Here is an 18,363-nt window from a genome sequence, read left to right as displayed (position 1 = left end):
AGGTGCGCCATTAGTGTGATGGACACTAATGGCGCACCACACACATGGTGCGCCACCACTAACAAACTTTATTTTTACAAAAGTCCTAATGGTGCACCGGGGTAGAGTGCGCCATTACTAGTTTAACTAGTAATGGCGCACCACTCAACCAGTGTGCCACTACTATAATTTTTTTTTGCAAAACTACTAGTGGCGCACCACCAGCTGGTGCGCCATTAGTAACAAGGGTTACTAATGACGCATTTGTAGGTGGTGCGCCATTAGTAACCTGGGACCAGCTAGATATTTTGGACAGAGGAGGGGGAGGCAATCGTTGGTAGCCATGGGCGTGACCAAGGAGGATGTCGAGGCCGTTGTCGCCGTTGTGCTCCCCCTGCCGCCATCACCAACCACCTCAACACAGTCCACCAATCCACCACACCCCGACCCGCACCACCACCATGACTGCCTCCTCCTCGTCCTCGCTCCGGATCCCAGCACCAACCCACCACCCTGCCGCGGGGGCACGACCACTCTGGCTGCCATTCCACTCGGTCTCCGTCCGCCCCCGCCGCTCCCCAGTCTCCGCCTCCCCGCAGCAGGCGTCGGGTCCGGGCAACGGCGACCGCGCCAACGGGCTCACCGGCGTGCCCGTGCCCGTGCCCTTCTCCTGCGACGCCGCCATGGCGCTGCCTCATAAGGCCGGCAGAGACCTCTCGGGATTGTCTGTTCGTGTTTGTTTGGTGCTCGTGACGCTTCTGCAGGTCATAATACGAGCGTGTGCTAGTTTGCGAATGCAGGGCCGCTGACCAGCGCGGATCTGATGGGGGAGGCCAACGGCGAGGGCCTCAAGGTCGCCTATCAGGTATGGTTCTTCTTCTTCTTCTTCTTCTTCCCATTCTCTCTCTCTGTTCCGCAAAAACTTGTCACCGTGACGAGTAATTCCGAGTTTCTAACCTTGACGCAATGCAACTCCGATCGATCGATGCATCTCAGGGGTGCCCCGGGGCCTACAACGAGGTCGCCGCCAAGAAGGCCTACCCGAGCTACGAGACCGTGCCCTGCGAGTACTTCGAGACCGCCTTCCAGGTACCACCCGCCTCCATGCTCCTCATATCATCACCGCTGCCTGCCTGCTTGCTTGCTTGCTCTCCATGGAACAATTTTAGGACAGTCAGATGTCACCACATTGCAATGCTTAAACCGCCTTTTTTTCTTCAGTAACCCAAGAATATATGACACTCCTCGACAGAGCTTACTACGTTACAAAAGTGAAAAGTTCGGATTTGCTACTTCTAGATGAAAATTAACAAAGTCTCTTCTAGTTCCTACGCTATTTCATCAACCAAACAAAAGAAAACAAAATCCCCACGTACAGTCCAACGGTGTAGGAGTTGGATGAGAAATAAAATAGGATTTGCAGCAGAAGAGGTTCCGGTGCCAAAGACAGCGAATCAAATTGCCAGAACAACTTTCCATCCCAAATCTGGGATCATCAGTGCCAGATGTGCCCATTGCCATTAGTACCACTGCTGCAGCTGTTTCTGTTTCGGCGAATACCATTAGTTCCCTAGGCCCAGTGAGGCCAATTATTCCTGCTGCAGCACCCACAATATTTGCTGCTTTTGCTGCTGTTCGAAATGCTCCAGAGAGCACGCGTGCGGTTACGTCAACTCCTGCAAACTTATCTACGGCCGTGAAGGATGATGAAAGCATGAGCTTCCTTCCACGTAGACCGTCTCCCGCAGTTACTGAAATTAGTCTTGGCAGGGGTATTACCCATGGGTTAACTAGTCAGGCATTAGCTGCTCCTATAAGTGTAGGTCGAGTTCCAGGAAATGGGTCCATAACTGCAATTCCTGCAATAAATGACTTGTCCAAACGAAACATATCAAATACTTATGAAAGGGTTAACAGTGGTGGTCTTTCGCAGCAGTTGGTTTCACCTCTTGGTAGTAAAATTCAACAACAGCCAGTTCTGAAGACTAATGATGCAGTTAGCTCTGATTCTAGTAACACAAGTGAAAGTGCAGTTCTTGGAGGAAGGGTATTTTCTCCTCCTATTGTTCCTGGGGCTCAGTGGAGGGCTCAAACTCCTGCTGGTTTGCAAAATCAAAGTGAAACTGTACGTACCTTTGCTCCAGTTTTATTTCTGAATTCCACTATGCTTTTGCAAATGTTGTTATTGATCATAAGAACTTTATGGGCATTTCAAATGTATGAGTGTTCAGCATTTATGATGTTCTTTTGAGTCTTTTCAACTTCCAACTGATTCAAACAACACGGGCATTTATTTGAAAATTTTGATCATGCAATCTTGAATTCTTGTTGTTTCATCTTGATCCAGTGTCAGTCTGAAACATCTAAATAACTATGTTTTCCCTATTGTAGATTTTATTCATTTAGAGTGTTAATCTACCACCAAGGTCATAAAATATTCATAGGATTATATATTATATGACATTTACTTGTTCACATTTTTAGGGTCAATTTCATGAAAGACCTGAGGTAACCGACCAAAGGGAGAAGTACTTGCAAAGATTGCAACAAGTACAGCAGCAGCAGGGCAACCATCTTAACGCTTCTCATATAACGAGCATCAATGAGAAGCAATTTCCAACCCAGCAGCCCAATTCCCTCTTACAGCAGGTTGTTCCTACTTTTACTAATAAAAAATGTTGTCATATATCAATGTATCCTTTAGTCAAGAATTAAGAAGTACAAATTAGGTGTTGTTCTCTTTTTCTGTCTTTGGGAGTGCAAGTCCTTCTTTAGATGCTTCTATTCTAATCACTTTCTATTAAGGCATCAAATCAACTCGTAAAGTTTGTAGTAATATTCTATGTAGGGATTCCTCAATCTTTTGTAACCATCTTATAATATCTGAAGTCTATAGTCAATTCTATATAGTAATTGTTTTCACATTTTCAATTTGTTCATTTTTGCATTTTAATTCTCAAAGTTCTTCTATCTCTTCTCAAGGGGGCCTTGGGCTAGGGGTTCATGGAGCAGGTATCCCTTATGCCTTCTCGTCTCAGCTACAACCTCATGAATCCCAAATTCTCGAGCAATGTAATGGCCATGCATTATTTCTAGTATACATAAAGTTGGAGGCTCATCGTGTTTGACTAGTTTTTCCTTTGCATTAAGAATTTATCAATATGTGCAGACGCTGGGCAAACAAAAAGTGATGAGCAACAAGGCTTGGCGGATGATGCTGGTGTGGAATCTGCTGCAACAACTAGACCGATTAAGGACACCAATGAAGATGACATGAAGGCTCATTACTTGGTACGGTCCAACTTTTTGATACATGCCTGCTCATGAAATAAGTGAAACAAGGTGCATACAATTAAGGACACCACAATTATCACTGTGAATAATCAATAGTGTGGAGTTACTCACAATAATCTATGCGGCATTTCTTAGCTAGATTTCTTAGAATGATTTCGGGCTATTTTTCTCATATTTTAGAAAACTGATCATGTGTGATGGCCCATCTGTCTTGCAAAATAGACTTGAACTGGTCACGTCAGTTCCAATCTGCATCTATTTTCATCTTGTAGGTTGCCACACGGATGCTCTTTGGACTACGATATGTACATGAAGGCATTTGTTTTAGTGCAAAATATTACTTACTAATGCCCGCAAAGTATCGTTGGGTATTATATTTGCTATGGAGCTATGTATGCATGGATGCTATGGAACTATATGTATATATGGATGCTATGGAATTTTGGATGTATGGATGTTATGGAATATTGATATATGGATCATGAAATTTTTATGCAACTTTGCATATATGTTATGTGTTGTGGATCAGTAAAATTATTGGGCACATATTATGTATTATATATTTGATATATATGTTATGTGCTGTTGAATTTGTGGTTTTGAAAGAAAACATATATATGCCAGAATACCAAATACTAATGGAGAATCATGGGCTATACTAATGGCGCACTAGCAGTGCGCCATTAGTATCTAAGCCCTGGGAGGCTTACTAATGGAGCACCATGGGCTATACTAATGGGCACTGCCTGGTGCGCCATTAGTATACCAGATACGAATGGCGCACCTATGGTGCGCCATTAGTAAAAAATTCTAATGGAGTGATGCTAGTGGCGCACCTGTAGTGCGCCATTAGTAGCAAAAACAAGTTCCGCCACTAGCAGGCCTTTTCCTAGTAGTGCTAGCTACTAGCTATGGACCCGAAGGTCTATGTTGAACTACTCACGCATCATCGCAGAGGCAATGGTGTTGATGAAGAAGCCCTCTGTATCCGAATCCCCCCTCCGGCAGGGCTCCCAGAACGTGCCCTAGATGGGACCTTGCGGAGACAAAACCTTGCGGCTTCGGAAAAGTATTTTCGTGGATCTCTCCCGTGGTTTTGTATTTTTCGGGGATTTATACGCAGAAGAAGTAGGGCAGACGAGCCACAGGGTGCCCACAAGCCTGCTAGGCATGGGCCCCCTGGCCGCACCTAGGGGGCTTGTGGCCTCCCCTGGTGGCCTCTGCCTTGGTTCTCACGCTCCCTGCGTATCTTCTATTCCGGAAAAAATCTTTTCGGAGGTTTTATTCCGTTTGGACTACGTTCAATATTCTCATGTGAAAAGGGTCAAAAACACGGAAAAAACAGGAACTGGCACTTGGCACTGAGTTAATAAGTTAGTCCCAAAAAAGATATTAAAGGCATACAAAACATCCAATGTTTGACAAGATAATAGCATGGAACCATCAAAAATCATAGATACGATGGAGATGTATCAGTGCCGGACCCTGAGTCTCAACTTGTGGCGACTCTTCGTGCTACCCCGGATTGGGTGATTCCCTACATGGCGTATCTCACACGAGGCGAGTTACCCACAGATGAGTTGTTGGCTCACCAAATCCTCCGCCGATGCAAATCCATGGTCATACATAACAGCGAGTTGCATAAGTGAAGCACTTCAGGGGTATTTCAAAGGTGTGTCTCTTCCGAGGAAGGATGTATGATTCTCAACAAAATTCATGCAGGCGACTGTGGTCACTAAGTGGGTTGAAGCAGAACCCGTTAGTAGCTGTGATGCAGACACGGTTGTCAAATTCTTGAAAAAGTTGATCTTCCGGTTCGGATACCCTCATACTATCATTACTGACAATGGTACTAATCTATCAAAGGGTGCAATGCAAGAATTTTGCGGATGAGAGCATATCCGGCTTGATGTTTCTGCAGTCGCACACCTCCAGTCTAATGGACCGGCAGAAAGGGCGAATCAGGAAATATTGCGAGGAATAAAGCCCCGGCTTATGGTACCTCTGGAGCGCACTCCAGGATGTTGGGTGGAAGAATTGCCCTTAGGGTTACGGATTATCCGGACCACCCCAAATCGCTCCACGGGTTTTACTCCTTTCTTTCTGGTCTACGGGGCAGAGGCAGTTTTGCCAAGTGACATCAGACACGATTCACCGTGAGTCACCTCCTATGTGGAACAGGACAACGAGTTGGCGCAACAAGATTTGTTGGATGCTTTGGAGGAAGAGCAAGACTTGGCTGCATCGCGATCGGCAATCTATCAACAGGACTTGCGACGCTATCACAACCGCCGCGTCAAGAGCCAGACTTTTCAAGACGGCGACTTAGTGCTCCGGTTGATTCAATACCACACTGGTATGCATAAGTTATCACCTCCATGGGAAGGACCATTTGTCATCAGCAACGGCTCATACTACTTGGTGGGTCTTCGCCCTGATCGGCCAACTACACAGGTTGAGACAACTCGCCCCTGGAATATAGCCCACCTACGGCCTTACTACACCTAGAGACAAGGGCTCCTTTCTTTTCTGCAAATCTCAGAACTTGTAATCTTTTATTTATAAAGCAATAAAGTAGGCACCCATGAACTTCGGGGTCCTTTGCCGTTTCAGCTTCTCGTAAACATGAGTCTTTATTGTTCTATGATTCGTCCAAGCATGGACGCTATCAGTACCAAAGAGCATAAGTCGCCACGCTGCACTTGTATCAATACTGGGTACTGATAAGCCAAAGAGGACCAAAGTTGCCACGCTGCACGGTTCAACCATGGGCGCCTTATATGGTTTTGAGAATTAAGCCGACTTACTTGGGGGCTACTAGTTCCCAAGTCATTTTGCAGTAAGTGCGTAAAACGCTTCTGCAATCCTATGTACGACTTTCCCTAATCATAGGTCACTTGGGGGCTTCCACTCACTGAGTTCAGCCTGAATACCCTCTTGGCTAGTGAAAAATTACCGCATTACAAATGGTTATACTGGACCATGTGTTGGACAAGTTGCCCTATGGACCCATGTACTCTTGGCGAGTCAATCCTCTTTTTGGACCCTGAACTCACCTTGGTTAAAACATGAAAGGTACCGGCCAGAGCCACACATGGAAAATAGAGAAACCATTGGTTCACTGTTCCTGCTTCACTGAAGCTTGACTCGCACCTAATCAGCTGGTCTAAAAAACTTGGGTTGTTGCAAAATCCTTCTTACGGTAGCACTAGAGTTTTGCAAACTCGTCCTATCCTGTCGTAGCTCATCGAGCCGACAAATTTTTACGATTATCTTCGTGGCACTGCCGCAAGGTTTCGTAAAACTTTATATGACTCGTGCGACTCAATGAGCCGGCTCCTTGCTTATAATTCGCCATGACTCATTGAGTCGGCCTATAGTGTTTTTTCCCTAACAAATAGGTTGAAGAAGCTTTTTCTTGTCGAAATATGACACTTCCTAAACTATCAAGCATCAAGATTGGTAAAGGCGACTCATGATTCACAGAAAAGAATAAATTGTTTAGCAATTCAAGCAAAAGGCATGGATGGAAGATTGTTTCCCTAAAACCTAGCAACTATTACATGGCTCACTCGGACATATCGGGCGTCATCTCCTCGTCAAGAAGAGACCAAATTGTTTTTGAAGAAATGATTACATCGTGGGTAGACTTAAGACGCCTTCGGGTCGCCTTGCCTTGAGCTCTCTCCATCTTCAATTTGTAAGTCGCCCAGCTTCCAGTTGCACTTGGACAAGGCAACGAATTCATCTTCGTCGTTCAAAGAGACAGATAGGTCTGCTTCAAAGTCGAATGGATTCTTGCGCCGGTGAGGAGTGAGGCTGGTAATTCCGAACGAAGGAGGATTACCTTTTTGTTGTTGTCATCATACACAGCCTGGTATTTGTTCAAGTCCAAACTAACCGCCATATGAGTCGCTGCGGCACAGGGACTCTTTCACAACACGGTGGTAATCATCTTCGGTGAACTCCAACTCGTCACCCTTCAGCTCAGGGTAACTAGCTGCTATCTCCTCTAGCTTGAGTTCAGGGGCATAGGCCAGGTACCGACATAGGGTGGTCCGAGCTCCCTTGCGGGCGGCTGACTTGTTTAGTTCATCTACTTGCGGTGGCAATGTTGAAAAGCAAACCAGCATATTCTTGATGGACTTGATTGGTTCCTTGTTGCCCATCACTGCCTTCATTGTCAGCATGCTCCCTGTATACAGCTGCTCCGTAAAGGTGTAAATTGCGTTCAGCTTCAGGATGCAGTCGTCTTGGAGATTGGCAGCTCGCGGACCTACAAAGTATAAAACTATGACAATCAGTATTTGCAAACTAAATTATGACTTCTCATTCTGAACGAGGGAATTGTTCCTTACCAAAGATGGCTTGGGTCATGTTGGAGACATGCTTTTTTAGACGGGAGAGCTCCTGTAGGGCGGCTTCTAGCTTTGCCTCAGCTTGTTCCGCCCGCTTCAGGATGGTGGCTTGATCAGCATTAGCTTTCTTCTCAAATTTTTGGTGGTCGGCTTTCATTTTCTCCATGTCAGCCAAGGCCAACCGATATTTTTCTTTAGATGCAGTCCGAGCATCCTGCTGTTCAACTAAGCTTTTCTTCAAGTCAGCAAGAGATGACTCGGCCCGGGTCACAGATTCCTGCAAACAAATTTTGGGAGACAAGTTTCAGAACTGTTGCAAGCAACATCCCTGACACTTGGGGGCTAATGTATGATTCTAATCAAAGTCATACAAAATACAAAACCCGGCTCATCTTTCAAACGATGACCCGGCCCTTGGGAGCTACAGGTTGAAGTTTTTATCTAATGCAAGACCCGGCTCATCTTTCAAAAGATGACTCGGCCCTTGGGGGCTACAGGTTGAAGTTTTTATCTAATGCAAGACCCTGCTCATCTTTCAAAAGATGACCCGACCCTTGGGGGCTACAGTTTGAAGTTTTTATCTAATGCTAGACCCGGCTCATCTTTCGAAAGATGACCCGGCCCTTGGGGGCTACAGGTTGAAGTTTTTATCTAATGCAAGACCCGACTCATCTTTCAAAAGATGACCCAGCCGTTGGGGGCTACAGGTTGAAGTTTTTTACCTAATTCAAGACCCGACTCATCTTTCAAAAGATGACCCGGCCCTTGGGGGCTACAGGTTGACGTTTTTATCTAATGTAAGACCCGGCTCATCTTTCCAAAGATGACACGTCCCTTGGGGGCTATTGTTTGATGTTTTTCTATAAATTCAAGACCCGACTCATCTTTCAAAAGATGACCCGCCCCTTGGGGGCTATGGACATATATGGGTCTTGCAGATATTGCAACAAACATAATTTCATTAAGAAAGACTAGTCTCCTGGAAGGCTAATGCGGGGAAGAACACAAAATAAAGGACGTACCTCATGCTTGACTCTCATCATGTTGATCAAGCTCTTCTCCATTTCGTAACTCGTGTCCAGGCGACTTACGAAGCCAGAGCAGAGATGATCAAATTCGACCTTCTGATAATGGGGAAGCTTCAGCATAGTGATATCTTGTTCTGCGGAAGGAGGGGACTCTTTCGATGCATGTTTGGATAACACCGCTATTGTAGGTTTGGAGTAACCAGTACCACTAATAATTACGGTATCTCGATCTTCAGTCGGCTTGGAAGAGCTCGGCGGGTTAACATTTTTAGTGGTTTTTTTAGAGGACCTCGAGAGTCGATCCGGACATCAGGAACGTCATCCACAGGATCATCACGAGCCGCCGCTTGGTCTTTATCAAACTCTGGGGCAGAGGTGCTCATGCCTAACACCTCAGTCGTTTTAGGAGCAGAAGACAAGTCGCCAGTTTTTCTCTTCTTTGCTTGTGCTCTGAAATGAAAACATCAAAGTTAGAAAAAATATCATTATTGGGAAGGGAAAAGGTTAATAAAATAACTTACCCGTGTACATGAATCATTGGTGGAAGAGCTGACATCACTGAGTCGCTAAATGAAGGAGGAGAGACCTGAAACAATAAAAGTTCAAGGAGTGAACGATTTGTGAATAACATTTTCTACAAGAAGGAGAATGTGTTAACAGCTGTATACCTTAATTTCAGGTAACCCGGAAACTAAGTCGCTAGAATGGCTTCATGTTTTACATTTGGAAGCATACCTCGCATTCTTCATAAGGAAATCACGGTCCACACAAGAATTTGGGTGAGACATGGGAACTTTTCCACAAATCCGCCTGGCCGGCCTAGGTGAAGAGGAAGTTGAGTCGGAATAAATAGAAATTACCTCAACCATGTCATCTTGGCTCTCATAGCCATCATCCTATGCATAAAGGTAACAAGATATAAGCATAAGTCGGAACATAATGATGATAAACAAAAGGGTAAATTTTTACCTCTGACTGTTCTTCGCCGACTTGGGACTCGCCGACGACGGATGACTCCTTGATGGCGGCTTTGCCCTTGCTCGTCTTCTTCTTCTTCTTCTTCGGTGTCGGCTTAGTTGTTTTCTCGGTAGTCACCTTTGGCCTTTGACACCAATGGCATCACCTTTCTGGTGGATAGAATCAAATTTCAAACCCGGAACATTGGTACATACACTACAGGAATCACCTTCTTTGCCGTCTGCCATCACAGATGGCAAAGACAAATAACCGGACGGCAAAGACCGTACAACAGACGGCAAAGATTGTCACGGCCGGCAAATTTTCTGCGTCAGCCTACGACGGCATAGGCCCTTCTTTGCCGTCTGCCCCCGTAAAGCGGACGGCAAAGCTCTTTGCTGTCAGCTTTCCTGAGGAGCAGTCGGCAAAGAGTTTGGGACGGCAGCCGAGAGGCGTTGCCTCCGTTAGGGGTTAACGGAGCCGTTGCCGTCTGCCTCCTCGGCAACCTTTGCCGTCAGCCTCCTCGGCAACCGTTGCCGTCTGCCTCCTCGGCAACCTTTGCCGTCAGCCTCCTCGGCAACCTTTGCCGTCCGTCGTGTCCTCCCCTCCCCCCTCTCTCCACTTTTGTATTCTACCCCCTCCTCTGTGCCCTCTTCTTTGCCGTCTGCCTACCCATCAGGCAGACGGCAAAGAGACTATATGGCCAGCTGCTACTGCCCAGGTTGCACAGCTGGGCGCCACGTGGCACCTTTGCCGTCGGCCGGCAGACGGCAAAGGCCTTTGCCATCAGCTGGCAGACGACAAAGAGCCTATATTGTCTCTTTTTTATTTATTTTTCTATTTCACATTACATATACATATAATTCAGAGCACATATATCATAAATAGATCACAACACATATATTATATACATATAAAGCTCATCAATGCCATTTGTTCATCAATGTACATCCCATATATCAAAAGAACCAACACATACGAAGTTTCATCCATATATACATACATATAGTTGCACATATATTGTTCATCAACACATACAAAGAACCAACACATTGTTCATCAACTCAAATAAAAACGGAAACTAAAGCACTCCAACGCCAGCTTCCATGCATGTAGTACAGCCAATCTGCAAAATGGGAATAAGAAAGTAAGTAGAAGAAGAACAACAACATATATATGACAAATAAGCTAAATTGAAGAAGAAAGAGAAGAAGCAATAAGAGAACAAGGAGAAGAAAAACAAGGAGGAGGAGGAGGAGGGGAAGGGTAAGGAGAAGGAGAAGGAGAAGAAGAAAAAAGAAGAGAAGAAGAAGGAGAAGAAGGAGGAGAAGAAGGAGAGAAGAAGAAGGAGAAGAAGGAGGGCTCCTTCTCCTTCTCCTCCTTCTCTTCTTCTCCTCCTCCTTCTTCTTCTTCTCCTCCTCCTCCTTATTCTTCTCCTTCTCCTTCTATTCTTCTTCTCTTCTTCTTCTTGTTCTTCCTTCTCCTTCTATTTGAGCTAAATATTCCAATTATGTCATTTTAGAGGAAAACAATCTAAGTATATAATATTCATGAGCTAACCAAGGTTCTTATGCCATTTTGAGCTTATTATGGTATTTTGGAGCTAAATGGGCTAATTATGTCATTGTTGGGTTAATTAAAGCAAGGATAATATGAAAGAGGAGAAGAAAGAGGAGGAGGAGGAGAAGAAGAAGAAATCAAGAAGAAGGAGGAGGAGGAGGAGAAGGAGGAGGAGGAGGAGGAGGACGAGAAGGATAGAAGGTCCCGGGCCTTCTCCTCCTCCTCCTCCTCCTCCTCCTCCTTCTCTTCTTCTTCATCTCTTCTTCTTCTTTCTTTTCATTTTGCCTATTTCTTCTCCTCTTCTCCTCTTGTTGGAGCTAAATTACCTAATTATGTCTTTTTTGAGCTAAATATTCCAATTATGTCATTTTAGAGGAAAACAAGCTAAGTATATAATATTCATGAGCTAACCAAGGTTCTTATGCCATTTTGAGCTTATTATGGTATTTTGGAGCTAAATGGGCTAATTATGTCATTGTTGGGTTAATTAAAGCAAGGATAATATGAAAGAGAAGAAGAAAGAGGAGGAGGAGGAGAAGAAGAAGAAATCAAGAAGAAGGAGGAGGAGGAGGAGAAGGAGGAGGAGGAGGAGGAGGACGAGAAGGATAGAAGGTCCTGGGCCTTCTCCTCCTCCTCCTCCTCCTCCTCCTTCTCTTCTTCTTCATCTCTTCTTCTTCTTTCTTTTCATTTTGCCTATTTCTTCTCCTATTCTCCTCTTGTTGGAGCTAAATTACCTAATTATGTCTTTTTTGAGCTAAATATTCCAATTATGTCATTTTAGATGAAAACAAGCTAAGTATATAATATTCATGAGCTAACCAAGGTTCTTATGCCATTTTGAGCTTATTATGGTATTTTGGAGCTAAATGGGCTAATTATGTCATTGTTGGGTTAATTAAAGCAAGGATAATATGAAAGATTAGAAGAAAGAGGAGGAGGAGGAGAAGAAGAAGAAATCAAGAAGAAGGAGGAGGAGGAGAAGGATAGAAGGTCCTGTGCCTTCTCCTCCTCCTCCTCCTCCTCCTCCTCCTCCTTCTCTTCTTCTTCATCTCTTCTTCTTCTTTCTTTTCATTTTGTCTATTTCTTCTCCTCTTCTCCTCTTGTTGGAGCTAAATTACCTAATTATGTCTTTTTTGAGCTAAATATTTCAATTATGTCATTTTAGAGGAAAACAAGCTAAGTATATAATATTCATGAGCTAACCAAGGTTCTTATGCCATTTTGAGCTTATTATGGTATTTTGGAGCTAAATGGGCTAATTATGTCATTGTTGGGTTAATTAAAGCAAGGATAATATGAAGAAAGAGGAGGAGAAGAAGAAGAAAGAGGAGGAGGAGGAGAAAGAGGAGGAAGAGAAGAAGAAGAAATCAAGAAGAAGGAGGAGGAGGAGGAGAAGGAGGAGGAGGAGGAGGAGAAGGATAGAAGGTCCTGGGCCTTCTCCTCCTCCTCCTCCTCCTCCTCCTCCTCCTCCTCCTTCTCTTCTTCTTCATCTCTTCTTCTTATTTCTTTTCATTTTCCCTATTTCTTCTCCTCTTCTCCTCTTGTTGGAGCTAAATTACCTAATTATGTCTTTTTTGAGCTAAATATTCCAATTATGGCATTTTAGAGGAAAACAAGCTAAGTATATAATATTCATGAGCTAACCAAGGTTCTTATGCCATTTTGAGCTTATTATGGTATTTTGGAGCTAAATGGGCTAATTATGTCATTGTTGGGTTAATTAAAGCAAGGATAATATGAAAGAGGAGAAGAAAGAGGAGGAGGAGGAGAAGAAGATGAAATCAAGAACAAGGAGGAGGAGGAGGAGAAGGAGGAGGAGGAGGAGGAGAAGGATAGAAGGTCCTGGGCCTTCTCCTCCTCCTCCTCCTCCTCCTCCTCCTCCTCCTCCTTCTCTTCTTCTTCATCTCTTCTTCTTCTTTCTTTTCATTTTGCCTATTTCTTCTCCTCTTCTCCTCTTGTTGGAGCTAAATTACCTAATTATGTCTTTTTTGAACTAAATATTCCAATTATGTCATTTTAGAGGAAAACAAGCTAAGTATATAATATTCATGAGCTAACCAAGGTTCTTATGCCATTTTGAGCTTATTATGGTATTTTGGAGCTAAATGGGCTAATTATGCCATTGTTGGGTTAATTAAAGCAAGGATAATATGAAAGAGGAGAAGAAAGAGGAGGAGGAGGAGAAGAAGAAGAAATCAAGAATAAGGAGGAGGAGGAGGAGAAGGAGGAGGAGGAGGAGGAGGAGGAGGAGGAGGCCTGGCCTCCTCCTCCTCCTCCTCCTCCTCCTCCTCCTCCTCCTCCTTCTCTTCTTCTTCATCTCTTCTTCTTCTTTCTTTTCATTTTGCCTATTTCTTCTCCTCTTCTCCTCTTGTTGGAGCTAAATTACCTAATTATGTCTTTTTTGAGCTAAATATTCCAATTATGTCATTTTAGAGGAAAACAAGCTAAGTATATAATATTCATGAGCTAACCAAGGTTCTTATGCCATTTTGAGATTATTATGGTATTTTGGAGCTAAATGGGCTAATTATGTCATTGTTGGGTTAATTAAAGCAAGGATAATATGAAAGAGGAGAAGAAAGAGGAGGAGGAGGAGAAGAAGAAGAAATCATGAAGAAGGAGGAGGAGGAGGAGAAGGAGGAGGAGGAGAAGGATAGAAGGTCCTAGGCCTTCTCCTCCTCCTCCTCCTCCTCCTCCTCCTTCTCTTCTTCTTCATCTCTTCTTCTTCTTTCTTTTCATTTTGCCTATTACTTCTCCTCTTCTCCTCTTGTTGGAGCTAAATTACCTAATTATGTCTTTTTTGAGCTAAATATTCCAATTATGTCATTTTAGAGGAAAACAAGCTACGTATATAATATTCATGAGCTAACCAAGGTTCTTATGCCATCTTGAGCTTATTATGGTATTTTGGAGCTAAATGGGCTAATTATGTCATTGTTGGGTTAATTAAAGCAAGGATAATATGAAAGAGGAGAAGAAAGAGGAGGAGGAGGAGAAGAAGAAGAAATCAAGAAGAAGGAGGAGGAGGAGGAGAAGGAGGAGGAGGAGGAGGAGGAGAAGGATAGAAGGTCCTGGGCCATCTCCTCCTCCTCCTCCTCCTCCTTCTCTTCTTCTTCATCACTTCTTCTTCTTTCTTTTCATTTTGCCTATTTCTTCTCCTCTTCTCCTCTTGTTGGAGCTAAATTACCTAATTATGTCTTTTTTGAGCTAAATATTCCAATTATGTCATTTGAGAGGAAAACAAGCTAAGTATATAATATTCATGAGCTAACCAAGGTTTTTAGGCCATTTTGAGCTTATTATGGTATTTTGGAGCTAAATGGGCTAATTATGTCATTGTTGGGTTAATTAAAGCAAGGATAATATGAAGAAAGAGGAGGAGGAGAAGAAGAAGAAAGAGGAGGAGGAGGAGAAAGAGGAGGAAGAGAAGAAGAAGAAAGAGGAGGAGAAGAAAGAGGAGGAAGAGAAGAAGAAGAAAGAGGAGGATAAGAAAGAGGAGGAAGAGAAGAAGAAGAAAGTGGAGGAGGAGGAGAAAGAGGAGGAGGAGAAGAAGAAGAAAGAGGAGGAAGAGGAGAAGAAGAAGAAATCAAGAAGAAGAAGGAGGAGGAGGAGGAGGAGGAGAAGGATAGGCCTTCTCCTCCTCCTCCTTCTCCTCCTCCTCCTCCCTTCTCCTCCTCCTCCTCCTCCTCCTCCTCCTTCTCTTCTTCTTCATCTCTTCTTCTTCTTTATTCTCATTTTGAGCTAAATTACCTAATTATGTCTTTTTTGAGCTAAATTGGCTAATTATCTCATTTTAGAGGAAAACAAGCTAAGTTTGGAGGAGAAACTTACCGTAGTGGTCATCAAGGAGGAGAAACACCACGGTTGCTCGCGCCGGCTTCGTCTGGAGACGGTTGCCCTGGAGAAGGCTCTGGACCCGCGCCCACCATCTTTCAACACCTGTCATGATAAAGATTAAAAGAAATTAGTACAACATAAAAAAATTGAATGACTGACATGAATAATAATATGTACATGAGTAGTAAATATTAAAATATATATAATTTAAGTTTTGAATCTTACAAACTAATAATCATCATCAATAAATGCATCATCATCATCACTATCATGCATGTCTTCATGAATGACGTGCTCATCGGGTTCAACGGCGTGAAGTTGTGAAAGGCCTTCCTTTAATCGTTGAAGCATTGACAGGTCATCCGCATCAGTAACCTCTACGAGTTCCAGGTCTTCTGGTTCCGGCTCAGGGCTGGAGTCAGATTCATTGTCGCTGTCTACTTCCATGTTCTTGGATGAAGCACGGCGGTTCTTGAAACGTTTCTTGGAAAGACGTGCTTCTTGGAAGAATTCTCCATCATATGTGTCTGGGTTAATGTGAGGTTCATAATCCTGTTCATTTGGGAGAGGTGGTCTGACATGTGGCGGCACTTCATAAACAACATACCAACCTTCCAGATTCTTATCCGTTTGGCATGCCCACGGTAGGTAGAAAACTTGGGTCGCCTGTTGAGCCGTAATATAGACATCGGGAACATCTAAATGGGTGTTTGGATTGATTTCGACTAGTCCTATATGTTCATGAGTCCTTCTAGTCTCCTTCGGCTGGAACCAATAACATTTGAAGACTACGACGTTCGGTGGGTTTTCACCATAGAATTGAAGTTCATAAATTGATTCAACTCTTCCATAATACTCGATAACACCTTCGCCGATAGCAGAGACACCACAATTTTTAGATTTCCGGTCGGGCATAGATAGCTCTTTGCCAAAGGTACGAAAGAGATACCCGTTGATGTTGTATTTCTCAAATGAACGGACCTTATAGTCAAAACCATTAGCGACTTGTCTCAATTCGGCGTCCATAGACTCTGAATTAGCCTACAAGTTTAATACGAAAGGGTTGTTGCATTAGCCGCAAGTTAGACCAAGAATGAAATGGTCCATTATTGATAATTACCGTTTGTTCGAACCAAGAGATGAAACCGGGATAGCCGCCTCCTGTCTTTGACAGAAGCTCATACTCTTCGACGGAATCATTTTCGATCACCGCTCCATCCGAGAATTTGACGACGTAACAACTGTTTGAAATATCCGGGAATAAGAGCAGTTCAAATGAATTAGAAGTTACGGGAAAATGTGTCGAGAACTCACTCGATGTACGGCCGCACTTCTGTTAGGTTGTTGAAGATATACAAAGAAATGTTCCGCCATTCTTCGATATCCAACGTTATTGGTTTCGAAGCACCGGCTGGTGCGAGCTTCCCTTTGAATAGGCTGAGGTTGGACCCACCTTTTTTAGGGTCTCCATCATTGTGCCGAGGCTTCGGATTATGCAAATGATGCTTTTTGGCTTCGTAGTGTGCTGTCACAAAGTTTGCCACCTCCTCAGTAATGAATGCCTCAGCCATCGATGCTTCAATTCTACGCTTATTTTTACATTTAGCTCGAAGGGTCTTCTGCATCCTCTCAGTTGCATAGCACCAACGATCTTGCACCGGCCCACCCAATCTTGCCTCGGTCGGTAGATGTAAAATCAAATGCTGCATTGGATTAAAGAAGCCCGGTGGAAAGATCTTCTCTAACTTGCACAACAACTCCGGTGCAAACTCCTCCATGTCTTCTACCACGCCAGGCGACAATTCTTTCGCACAAAGAACACGGAAGAAATAGCTCAGCTCCGCCAGTACTAGCCATTCATCCTCAGGAATAAAGCCACGTAACATCACCGGCATTACCCGCTCTAGCCATATGTGCCAATCATGACTCTTGAGACCAAAGATTTTCAATTTTTCAAGACTCGCTCCCCTCTTTTGATTCGCTGCATACCCATCGGGGAACATCAAGTGCATTTTGACCCACAAGATAATTTCCCTCATAGCTGGCCTTCCGAGGTTGAACCAGGCCTTTGGCTTCGACCACTTCTGCTTTCCTTTGCCTTCTCGCATGTTTTGTAACGGTCTATGACATAGTGTCTCTTGATCGACTCTAGCCTCAATATTATCCTTTCTCTTCCCATCTATGTCGAACATTGTACCAAAAATAGCCTCTCCGATATTCTTTTCAGTGTGCATCATGTCGATATTGTGCGGAAGAAGGAGGTCTTTGAAGTACGGCAGATCCGAGAAGCATGGCTTGTGAGTCCAGGCGTGTTTTGAATTATACCCCTTGAAATACCCTGGACGCTCTGGATCAGGCTCGAGGGCGTTTAACTGATCCAGGATCTGTTGGCCTGTGAACGCATGTGGTGCTAAGTTTTTGACAACTTTACCTTTGGTAAAGTTCTTCTTGTCTTTTCTGAACTGATGGTCAGGATCCAGGAATTGTCTATGCAAGTCAAAGAAAGAATACTTCCGACCCTCCTTCAACCAATGAAACTGAAGAGTTGCCTTGCATTGGGGGCAGGGGAACCTTCCATGCACACACCATCCAGAGAATAGCGCATACGCTGGCAAGTCATGCATAGAGTACATGTACCACACATGCATTTTGAAGTTTTCTTTTCTAGCGGCATCGTATGTCTTGACCCCATTTTCCCAAGCTTCTTCCAATTCATCCTTAAGCGGTTGCAGGTACACATTCATATTCTTCCCCGGATAATTGGGCCCTGGAATTATCAACGTCAGAAATATGTTCTTTCTTTGCATAATCTGCCCGGGGGGGGAGATTCAGTGGAATGACAAATACAGGCCAACAACTGTATTGGGTTGCCGTCATGCCGAAGGGATTAAAACCATCCGTGGCGGTGCAGACTCGAGGATTTCTTGGATCTGCCGCTTGATCCTGATGCAATCCATCGAAATGTTTCCACGCTTCCCCATCCGATGTGTGTACCATCATCTTATTCCCATCCGCATCTAGTTCGGTTCTTTTGCCCAATTTGTGCCATGTCATCTGTCTGGCTGTCTCTTCGACCATGAAAAGACGTTGAAGTCTTGGTACGATTGGCATATACCGAAGAACACTAACTGCGATTTTGGTCTGCCTCTTCTCACCCATACCGTTGTCTACCACAAGATACCTACAAGACTTGCAATTGGGACAATAGTCCAAGTGTGCATACTCCTTCCTAAATAAGACACATCCTTTCTCACATGCATCTATCTTCTCATAGGGCATCTTAAGTACACGAAGTATTTTGTCCGACTGGTACAGGTTTGCAGGCATGACATAGCCTTTGGGTAGGAAAC

General features: G+C 44.1%; 1 protein-coding gene across 1 annotated transcript; it reads left to right on the top strand.

The window, feature by feature from the left end:
• The first annotated feature begins 440 nt into the window (after positions 1-440).
• LOC123441633 lies at positions 441-3,471 on the top strand. Its single transcript, XM_045117972.1, has 8 exons — positions 441-717; positions 780-844; positions 976-1,068; positions 1,394-2,104; positions 2,464-2,628; positions 2,928-3,051; positions 3,149-3,270; positions 3,454-3,471. The coding sequence occupies exons 1-8, from the start codon at positions 441-443 to the stop codon at positions 3,469-3,471; spliced, it is 1,575 nt and encodes a 524-aa protein (XP_044973907.1).
• The last annotated feature ends 14,892 nt before the right edge of the window (positions 3,472-18,363 follow it).

Source organism: Hordeum vulgare, chromosome 3H (genome assembly GCF_904849725.1).
Source record: "Hordeum vulgare subsp. vulgare chromosome 3H, MorexV3_pseudomolecules_assembly, whole genome shotgun sequence".
NCBI lineage: Eukaryota > Viridiplantae > Streptophyta > Magnoliopsida > Poales > Poaceae > Hordeum > Hordeum vulgare.
Note: the sequence above shows the minus strand (reverse complement) of the source record. Positions and strands in the feature narration are given on the sequence as shown.

Bases quoted from the DNA above. Each gene is read 5' to 3' on its own strand.
- LOC123441633 (XM_045117972.1), top strand. From the start codon at position 441: ATGACTGCCTCCTCCTCGTCCTCGCTCCGGATCCCAGCACCAACCCAC. The intron at 1,069-1,393 runs GTACCACCCGCC...GAAATAAAATAG, and splicing joins ACTTCGAGACCGCCTTCCAG to GATTTGCAGCAGAAGAGGTT. The intron at 2,629-2,927 runs GTTGTTCCTACT...TCATTTTTGCAT, and splicing joins CCAATTCCCTCTTACAGCAG to TTTAATTCTCAAAGTTCTTC.